This window comes from Dipodomys merriami, unplaced genomic scaffold (assembly GCF_024711535.1).
Source record: "Dipodomys merriami isolate MVZ:Mamm:240054 unplaced genomic scaffold, mDipMer1.0.p SCAF_406, whole genome shotgun sequence".
NCBI lineage: Eukaryota > Metazoa > Chordata > Mammalia > Rodentia > Heteromyidae > Dipodomys > Dipodomys merriami.
The window spans coordinates 967,236-977,111 of record NW_027205671.1 but is presented as its reverse complement, the minus strand read 5'-3'; the positions used below and the strand labels follow the sequence as shown (position 1 = coordinate 977,111).

General features: G+C 64.6%; 1 gene segment (V, D, J or C); it reads right to left on the bottom strand.

The window, feature by feature from the left end:
* Nucleotides 1-2,520: 2,520 nt before the first annotated feature.
* LOC138806733 (immunoglobulin heavy constant epsilon-like) lies at nucleotides 2,521-9,876 on the bottom strand. The segment is given in 5 exon segments: nucleotides 2,521-2,943; nucleotides 3,020-3,340; nucleotides 3,941-4,258; nucleotides 4,643-4,976; nucleotides 9,700-9,876. Coding segments are annotated over 5 exon segments (1,485 nt in total).

The window sequence follows — 9,876 nt, the reverse complement described above, 5'->3', positions numbered from 1 at the left end:
GAAGGTGCGTGGATCTGGGGTGGCCTCCAGTGCACGTGTGGGCGTCTGTATGTGCTCTGCGTGAACCACTGTGCGTGTGTGAGGTGTGCTCTGGCCGGGCCGTGTGTCTGACGTGCCCGTGGGCTGGGGCTGGCTCTGGTCACACGTGCCCTGCTTTGGGATGTGGCTGAACGGGAGCATAATGGTGCCTACACTTGATGTCCTTGTGTCCAAGCCTATGTCCCTAGCTTCCTGGAGCTCCTGCGTGTGCTCATTCACATGCTTCTATGTGTCCATGTGTCGGCACATGTTTGTGCCCATTCTTTCTCTGTATGTGTGCTCACGTGCCCATGTCTGTCTGTCCTTGGGGGACAGTGGTGGCTGTGTGGGGGACACTGGTGCCAGCAGGGGGCAGGGCCCCTGCTTGTTTGGACTCCGTGGCCCCGGTGTGTTGAAGGAGGGGCTCAGGGCTCAGGAGGGCTTTGGGCTGAGGGCAGTGGTGGTCCAGGACAGCCGTGTGTGAGCCTGTTGAAGACACGCCACCAAGTGGGGGCCTGTGGCCGGACGCAGCTGGTGGTTCAGGGCATGTGTGGAGTTGCCCTGAGATCTGGTGTGGCTGCATGTCTGTGTGCGCTCCCCGTGTGTGGCAGTGTCTGCGTGTGCACCCGTGTGTGGCAGTGTCTGCGTGTGCACCCGTGTGTGGCAGTGTCTGTGTGTGCACACGTGTGTGGCAGTGTCTGTGTGTGCACCCGTGTGTGTGGCAGTGTCTGTGTGTGCTCCCATGTGTGGTAGTGTCTGTGTGTGCACCCGTGTGTGTGGCAGTGTCTGTGTGTGCACCCGTGTGTGTGGCAGTGTCTGTGTGTGCACCCGTGTGTGTGGCAGTGTCTGTGTGTGCACCCGTGTGTGTGGCAGTGCAGTGTCTGTGTGCGCTCCCCGTGTGTGGCAGTGTCTGCGTGTGCACCCGTGTGTGGCAGTGTCTGTGTGTGCTCCCGTGTGTGGCAGTGTCTGTGTGTGCACCCGTGTGTGGCAGTGTCTGTGTGTGCACCCGTGTGTGTGGCAGTGTCTGTGTGTGCTCCCGTGTGTGGCAGTGTCTGTGTGTGCACCCGTGTGTGGCAGTGTGTGTGTGTGCACCCATGTGTGGCAGTGCAGTGTCTGTGTGTGCACCCGTGTGTGTGGCAGTGTCTGTGTGTGCACCCGTGTGTGGCAGTGCAGTGTCTGTGTGTGCACCCATGTGTGTGGCAGTGTCTGTGTGTGCACCCGTGTGTGGCAGTGTGTGTGTGTGCACCCATGTGTGGCAGTGCAGTGTCTGTGTGTGCACCCGTGTGTGTGGCAGTGTCTGTGTGTGCACCCCCGTGTGGCAGTGTGTGTGTGTGCACCCGTGTGTGGCAGTGCAGTGTCTGTGTGTGCACCCGTGTGTGTGGCAGTGTCTGTGTGTGCACCCCGTGTGTGGCAGTGTCTGTGTGTGCACCCCCGTGTGGCAGTGTCTGTGTGTGCACCCCCGTGTGGCAGTGTCTGTGTGTGCACCCGTGTGTGGCAGTGTCTGTGTGTGCTCCCGTGTGTGGCAGTGTCTGTGTGTGCACCCGTGTGTGTGGCAGTGTCTGTGTGTGCACCCGTGTGTGGCAGTGTCTGTGTGTGCACCCGTGTGTGGCAGTGTCTGTGTGTGCTCCCGTGTGTGGCAGTGTCTATGTGTGCTCCCGTGTGTGGCAGTGTCTGTGTGTGCTCCCATGTGTGGCAGTGTCTGTGTGTGCACCCGTGTGGCAGTGTCTGTGTGTGCTCCCGTGTGGCAGTGTCTGTGTGTGCACCCGTGTGTGTGGCAGTGTCTGTGTGTGCACCCGTGTGTGGCAGTGTCTGTGTGTGCACCCGTGTGTGTGGCAGTGCAGTGTCTGTGTGTGCACCCGTGTGTGGCAGTGTCTGTGTGTGCACCCGTGTGTGGCAGTGTCTGTGTGTGCACCCGTGTGTGGCAGTGCAGTGTCTGTGTGTGCATCCCCGTGTGGCAGTGTGTGTGTGTGGCAGTGCAGTGTCTGTGTGTGCATCCCCGTGTGTGGGCTGGCTGCTCACTCCAGGCCCCACATGCACTGGGGGTGTGAGGCTAGGTGGGGGTGGGGAGCCCTGGGTGCTGCCATGAGGCTCAGGTGTAACCCGTGGGCAGGTGGGTGGCGAGCTACGTGATGGGTCTGTTTGGGCTCCTTGGCTCCCGAGCAGAGAGGGACAGGCAAAAGGGCGGTCCTGGGATGTTTTCCGCACCTGTGTGGGTCCTGACTTGGAAGGGTCCCAATGTCCAGGACCTCCCTCCCGGCGGGAGGGAGGCTGGACCCCTGGGTCCCTGCCCGAGGACCCCTTCTGACGGGCAGAGTCCCCCGCAGGGCAAGGCGGGCCTGGGGTGTCTGGGCGAGCCCCTTGCACTGTGCTAATGGGCAGCTTCCCCTGGCACCAGGCAGAGGGGTGAGGTGCGCTCACCCCTGCCCCTTCTCCTTACAGCCCTTGCTCTGTGCCAGGATTCCTCTTCTTCCAGCCCGCCATGACCAATGACAGCGTCCAGGCTCAGAGCAGACGCCAGGCATTTATTAGGAGGCGTCCTCACTCTCCCAGCTGGACGGAGCCCTGGGAGGGAGGAAGAGACAAGGAGACATCATTTACCGGGGTTCCTGGACACCGTCCTGTCCAGGGTCCACGGCTTGTTCAGCGCCTCGTGGACCACTCGGCAGGTGAATCGGTTATTCTGCATCCAGTCTGCCCTGGTGACCTCCAGGCGGCTGAAGGCGAAGAAGGTGGCGCTGGAGTCGCTCATCCGGAGCGGCGTGGTGGTGCTCTGCTTGCCGATCGGAATCGGCTTCTCGTTCCGCAGCCACTGCACGGAGATGTCCACGGGGAAGAAGTTCTGAATCAGGCAGGTGAGGGTGAATTTGTCGTGGCTCTCCTCCTCGGGGGGCAGGAACACGTAGACCTCGGGGGCCTCCCGCGGGCCTGTGGAGGGACCCGGGTCAGCCTGGCCTGTCTTCTCCTCTGTGACACAGGGAGCCCCCCCCCAGCCTGTGCTCACCGGGGGTCTTGGTGATGGAGCGCACGATGGCCTTGGGCAGGAGGGCCTGGGTCACGGTGCACCGGTAGGCCTCGCCGCCAACCCAGTCCTGGGTGTCCACCGGCAGGGTGGCGATGACGCTGGTGGTGGCGTTGTGGTGCTGGGCGCTGCTCCAGGAGCCCGCACCTGCTGGCTTCCCGCTCTCCCGCGCCCAGACCACGCTGACCCCATCCAGGCTTTCCAGATCCACCACCAGACAGGTGAGTTTGGGTGCTTTGTGGACATACAGGTCCAGAGGGCTGGGTGGGACCAGGTAGGCATTCACGCCTCTCGGCTCATACTCTGTGGTATCGGGAGGGATGTGTGAGAGCCCACCCCCCATCCCCCTCCCCCGTGTCTGGGAGCCAAGGGAGGGAGAGGCCTCAGTGTGAGCAGGGCTGCGGGGAGGATGGAGGCTGTGGGGAGGATGGAGGCTGCGGGGAGGATGGAGGCTGCGGGGAGGATGGAGGCTGCGGGGAGGATGGAGGCTGCGGGGAGGATGGAGGCTGTGGGGAGGATGGAGGATGGAGGCTGCGGGGAGGATGGAGGATCTGGGGAGGATGGAGGCTGTGGGGAGGATGGAGGATGGAGGCTGCGGGGAGGATGGAGGCTGTGGGGAGGATGGAGGATGGAGGCTGCGGGGAGGATGGAGGATGGAGGCTGTGGGGAGGATGGAGGCTGCGGGGAGGATGGAGGATCTGGGGAGGATGGAGGCTGTGGGGAGGATGGAGGATGGAGGCTGCGGGGAGGATGGAGGATGGAGGCTGCGGGGAGGATGGAGGCTGTGGGGAGGATGGAGGATGGAGGCTGCAGGGATGATGGAGGCTGTGGGGAGGATGGAGGCTGTGGGGAGGATGGAGGATCTGGGGAGGATGGAGGCTGCGGGAAGGATGGAGGCCAAACCTGTGCACTTCTGGGTATGGGCCTCCAGGATGATGCCTTTGTAGGTGACCTGGCAGGTGAAGGTGCTCTCGGACTGCCACTCTTCCTCAGTGATGTTGAGCTCGCTGTGGGTGGAGGCCAGCTTGCCTTCCTGCGTGGGGGGGGCTGTCGGGGTCACCCTGATCTTCTGCCGGTTCTTTAGCCAGGTGACCTGCAGGTCACCTGGGGTGTAGCCGGAGATGAGGCAGTAGAGCCGGATGGTGGGGTGGAAGCCCCGGGGGTCGCAGGAGGAGTGCAGGAGCTCCACGGCGGGCTTTGTGAAGTTGCCTAGGCGGCAGCCTAGCAGAGAGCCAGCGAATGGAGATTTCCCGGGGCCTGGGCCCTGCGCACCCCTGCCCTGCGCGCCCCTGACCTGCCCTGCCCTGCGCGCCCCTGCCCTGCCCTGCCCTGCCCTGCCCTGCGCGCCCCTGCCCTGCCCTGCCCTGTGCGCCCCTGCCCTGCCCTGCGCGCCCCTGCCCTGCGCACCCCTGCCCTGTGTGCCTTTGCCCTGGGGGGCCCTGCCCTGCGCGCCCCTGCCCTGCACACCCCTGCCCTGCCCTGCCCTGCCCTGCGCGCCCCTGCCCTGCACGCCCCTGCCCTGCGTGCCTTTGCCCTGGGGGGCCCTGGAAGTCTCGCTTGGACACAGTTTCTTGCTGCGGCAGCCGCCGGCGTGGCCCTGCTCACCTTGGACGGTCCTGTTCATGTAGGTTGCAGATGGTTCATGTGCCACATGGCAGGTGAAGCTCTTTGTGGTCAGCGTGTCCAGGACGGTCACTCGGCTGGTGGTGACATGGAGGCCAGAGCCGAGGGTGGCAGGGAAGGTCTGGACGCTCACATTCTGGCTGGCTTTGTCCCAAGTCACGGTGGCCGGCTCGGGGAAGTAGCCCGTCACCAGGCAGCCCCAGGTCCTGGGCGTGGGGTCACCGCAGCAGGGCCTCAAGGGGAAGAGGAGGGGCCGCTCCACAGAGGCTGTGGCGCGGCGCTGGTCAGGCCGGCCTCCGACGCGCTCAGCCCCTCCCTGGGAGTGTGGTGGGCGTGTGTCCCAGGGAGGGCGCTGCAGACCCTGCTCCCACCCCAGCCCGCGACCCCGATTCTAACTCTTCCTCCAAGTTCCAGGCCCAAGGGGCCACTGAGTGTCTCTGCACCACTTCCCAGGGCTGTTGTCACGCGACATCCTGAGCTGACTCAGCACACGAATTCCCAGGAGCGGTGCCTGGCCTCAGCCCTGAGCCCTGGGCACGGAGGGGCACGGAGGGGCACGGAGGGGCACGGAGGGGCACGGAGGGGCACGGGGATATGGAGGGACACGGAGGGGCACGGGGATATGGAGGGACACGGAGGGGCACGGGGGGCACGGAGGGGCACGGAGGGACACGGAGGGGCATGGAGGGACATGGAGGGACATGGAGGGACACGGAGGGGCACGGAGGGACACGGAGGGGCACGGAGGGGCACAGAGGGGCACGGAGGGACACGGAGGGGCACGGAGGGGCACGGAGGGGCACGGAGGGGCACGGAGGGGCACGGAGGGACATGGAGGCCCCACAGGACTTGGGGATGCCAAGATCCCAGGAATTGCTACCACCCCTAGATCCTTAGGGATTGGAGACTCAGACTTCCCAGGACTAATGTTGCTGCATCCCATTCATTCTGGGGTGTCCAGAGGAGAAAGTTTGCCCGACCTCCTTCCTGAGTCTATGTCCTCCAAAGATTCTGGGCTCAGCACCTCAGACACCCGTGGGCCCGCCTTGTTTTCCCTTCGCCTGCGCCCTCATCCTGGCCTCGTCTGGACCCGGCAGCACCCACACAGATGGCAGAGAACACAGCACAGGCCACCGGAGCTCTCCCGCTGGTCACTCGGGTGAGAACTCCCTTCCCTGCACCACCTCCCTGGCCTTGGAGCTGAGCCCGACTTTATCTCTTAAGTCTGCTTGAGGTCTCCAGAAAGCACCAGACTCAGCTCCCCTCTGTTCTGTGTCCAGCTGAGAGCAGAGCTCAGCACCTCTGTTCTGTGTCCAGCTGAGCGCACAGCTCAGCGCCTCTCTGTTCTCTGAGTTCAGCTGAGCGCAGAGCTCAGCGCCTCTCTGTTCTGTGTGTCCAGCTGAGCGCAGAGCTCAGCGCCTCTCTGTTCTGTGTGTGTCCAGCTGAGCGCAGAGCTCAGCACCTCTCTGTTCTGTTCTCTGTGTCCAGCTGAGCGCAGAGCTCAGCGCCTCTCTGTTCTCTGAGTTCAGCTGAGCGCAGAGCTCAGCGCCTCTCTGTTCTGTGTGTGTCCAGCTGAGCACAGAGCTCAGCTCCTCTCTGTTCTGTGTCCAGCTGAGCGCAGAGCTCAGCTCCTCTCTGTTCTGTGTGTGTCCAGCTGAGCGCAGAGCTCAGCACCTCTCTGTTCTCTGAGTCCAGCTGAGCGCAGAGCTCAGCGCCTCTCTGTTCTCTGAGTTCAGCTGAGCGCAGAGCTCAGTGCCTCTCTGTTCTCTGAGTTCAGCTGAGCGCAGAGCTCAGCGCCTCTCTGTTCTGTGTGTGTCCAGCTGAGCGCAGAGCTCAGCGCCTCTCTGTTCTCTGAGTCCAGCTGAGCGCAGAGCTCAGCGCCTCTCTGTTCTGTGTGTCCAGCTGAGCGCAGAGCTCAGCGCCTCTCTGTTCTGAGTTCAGCTGAGCGCAGAGCTCAGCGCCTCTCTGTTCTGTGTCCAGCTGAGTGCAGAGCTCAGCGCCTCTCTGTTCTGTGTCCAGCTGAGTGCAGAGCTCAGCGCCTCTCTGTTCTGTGTCCAGCTGAGCGCAGAGCTCAGCGCCTCTCTGTTCTCTGAGTCCAGCTGAGCGCAGAGCTCAGCGCCTCTCTGTTCTGTGTGTTCAGCTGAGCGCAGAGCTCAGCGCCTCTCTGTTCTGTGTCCAGCTGAGTGCAGAGCTCAGCGCCTCTCTGTTCTGTGTCCAGCTGAGCGCAGAGCTCAGCGCCTCTCTGTTCTCTGAGTCCAGCTGAGCGCAGAGCTCAGCGCCTCTCTGTTCTGTTCTGTGTCCAGCTGAGCGCAGAGCTCAGCTCCTCTCTGTTCTGTGTCCAGCTGAGCGCAGCGCTCAGCGCCTCTCTGTTCTCTGAGTTCAGCTGAGCACACTAGACAACGTATATGGGCAGCCTGTGGGCAAAACCACCCAAGGTAAAACAATTCAGAGGGATTCACCTCTCCTGATTTGACAAAGGCACATCCGGCCAACAAGTCCCATCTCAGCCCAGGCTGCAGCAGCTTGGCTTAGAGAAACTCAGGTCACCACAGCGTAGCTCAGACACTCAGCTGAGAGCCTAAAAGTGCAGGCAGTCCAGCTCAACCCAGTTCCGGCTGGCCCAGCCCAACGCTTCCCAGTATAACCCAGCTGAATTCAGTTTTAACCAGCTGAGCCTGTCTCAGCTAAGCTAAATCAGATCAGCTGAGCACACATTACCTCTGCCCAGTCCAGCTCTGCTCAATCACCCAGTTCACCCTATCACAGGTCAGCTCAATAGCTCAGTTCAACCAAGTCTAGCCGTTTAGCCCAGCTCAGCTCAGCATAGGCAAGTCTAGTCCAGCCCACACAGTTCAGGTCAGTCAGGCCTTCTCCGCCCAGCTGGGCCATTCCAGCTTAGCTTACCTTACACCAGTCTATCCAGTTCAACCCAAGCCAGCCCAGCCCAGCCCAGCTCACCCCGGCCCAGCCCAGCCCAGCCCAGCCCAGCTCAGCCCAGCTCAGCCCAGCTCAGCTCAGCCCAGCTCAGCCCAGCTCAGCCCAGCCCAGCTCAGCCCAGCTCAGCTCAGCCCAGCTCAGCCCAGCTCAGCCCAGCTCAGCTCAGCCCAGCTCAGCCCAGCCCAGCGCAGCCCAGCCCAGCCCAGCCCAGCCCAGCCCAGCCCAGCCCAGCTCAGCAGCGCAGCCCAGCCCAGCCCAGCCCAGCCCAGCCCAGCCCAGCTCAGCCCAGCCCAGCTCAGCCCAGCTCAGCTCAGCCCAGCCCAGCCCAGCTCAGCCCAGCCCAGCCCAGCTCAGCCCAGCTCAGCCCAGCCCAGCCCAGCCCAGCCCAGCTCAGCCCAGCCCAGCCCAGCTCAGCCCAGCTCAGCCCAGCCCAGCCCAGCCCAGCCCAGCTCAGCCCAGCCCAGCTCAGCCCAGCCCAGCTCAGCCCAGCTCAGCCCAGCCCAGCCCAGCTCAGCCCAGCCCAGCCCAGCCCAGCTCAGTTCAGCCTAGCCCAGCTCAGCCCAGCTCAGCCCAGCCCAGCCCAGCTCAGCCCAGCCCAGCCCAGCTCAGCCCAGCTCAGCCCAGCCCAGCCCAGCCCAGCCCAGCTCAGCCCAGCCCAGCCCAGCTCAGCCCAGCTCAGCCCAGCCCAGCCCAGCCCAGCCCAGCTCAGCCCAGCCCAGCTCAGCCCAGCTCAGCCCAGCCCAGCCCAGCTCAGCCCAGCCCAGCTCAGCCCAGCCCAGCCCAGCCCAGCTCAGTTCAGCCTAGCCCAGCTCAGCCCAGCTCAGCCCAGCCCAGCCCAGCTCAGCCCAGCCCAGCTCAGCCCAGCCCAGCCCAGCCCAGCTCAGCCCAGCCTAGCTCAGCCCAGCCCAGCCCAGCCTAGCCCAGCCTAGCTCAGCCCAGCCCAGCCCAGCCCAGCTCAGCCCAGCCCAGCTCAGCCCAGCCCAGCCCAGCCCAGCTCAGCCCAGCTCAGCCCAGCCCAGCCCAGCTCAGCCCAGCCCAGCCCAGCTCAGCCCAGCCCAGCTCAGCTCACCCCACCCAGCTCAGCCCAGCTCAGCCCAGCCCAGCCCAGCTCAGCTCAGCCCAGCTCAGCCCAGCCCAGCCCAGCTCAGCTCAGCCCAGCTCAGCTCAGCCCAGCTCAGCTCAGCTCAGCCCAGCCCAACCCAGCTCAGCCCAGCTCAGCCCAGCTCAGCCCAGCTCAGCCCAGCGCAGCCCAGCCCAGCCCAGCTCTGCCCAGCCCAGCCTAGCCCAGCCCAGCCCAGCCCAGCTCAGCCCAGCTCAGCTCAGCGCAGCCCAGCCCAGCCCAGCCTAGCCCAGCCCAGCCCAGCCCAGCTCAGCCCAGCCCAGCCCAGCCCAGCCCAGCCTAGCCCAGCCCAGCCCAGCCCAGCCCAGCTCAGCTCAGCGCAGCCCAGCACAGCCCAGCCCAGCCTAGCTCAGCCCAGCCCAGCTCAGCCCAGCTAAGTTCAGCTCAGCCCAGCCCAGCCTAGCCCAGCCCAGCCCAGCCCAGCTCAGCCCAGCTCAGCTCAGCTCAGCGCAGCCCAGCCCAGCCCAGCACAGCCCAGCCCAGCCCAGCACAGCCCAGCCTAGCCCAGCCCAGCCCAGCCCAGCTCAGCCCAGCCCAGCCCAGCCCAGCTCAGCCCAGCTCAGCTCAGCCCAGCCCAGCCCAGGGCAGCCCAGCCCAGGTCTATCCAGCGCAGCCCAACTCAGGCCAGCTCAGCCCAGTCCAGCCTGGCTTAGTGTTGCCCAGTGCACTCCATTCCAGACAGCACATCTCACCGCAGTTCAGTCCAGCTGTCTAGGCCAGCCCGGCCAGCCTAGCACAGATCCAGTTGGAGCCGCTCAGCTCAGTGGTCTCAGTTTAACTCAGAGTCCGTCTGTCTACTGTCCTTCTGTCAGCACAGTCTAGCCTGCTGCGCTGCTGTCTGGCTGGCATCTTTTCCCTGGGTGTTTGCAGGACCAAGGCTCATGCCTCGTTCCAGGCCGGGCTCGTGGCCTCAGTCTGGCTGAGTCCTCTCTGGTCGCGGCTCTGGTGGAGGCTCTCCAGATGGGCTCTGTCCATTTCTCACCTCGGATTGCCTCTGCACAGGGGAGGATGGCAGGCGGTGGCAGGGAGCTCGCTCTGCCCCAGGGCAGCCCTGCGCCTCGCATGTCCGGTAGCCTGTCCACCCCGTCATAGGCCAGTCCCTTTCGTAGGGTTTCCTCCGTGGTCCTCTGTAGATACCTGTGGCGTCCCCTCTACCCAT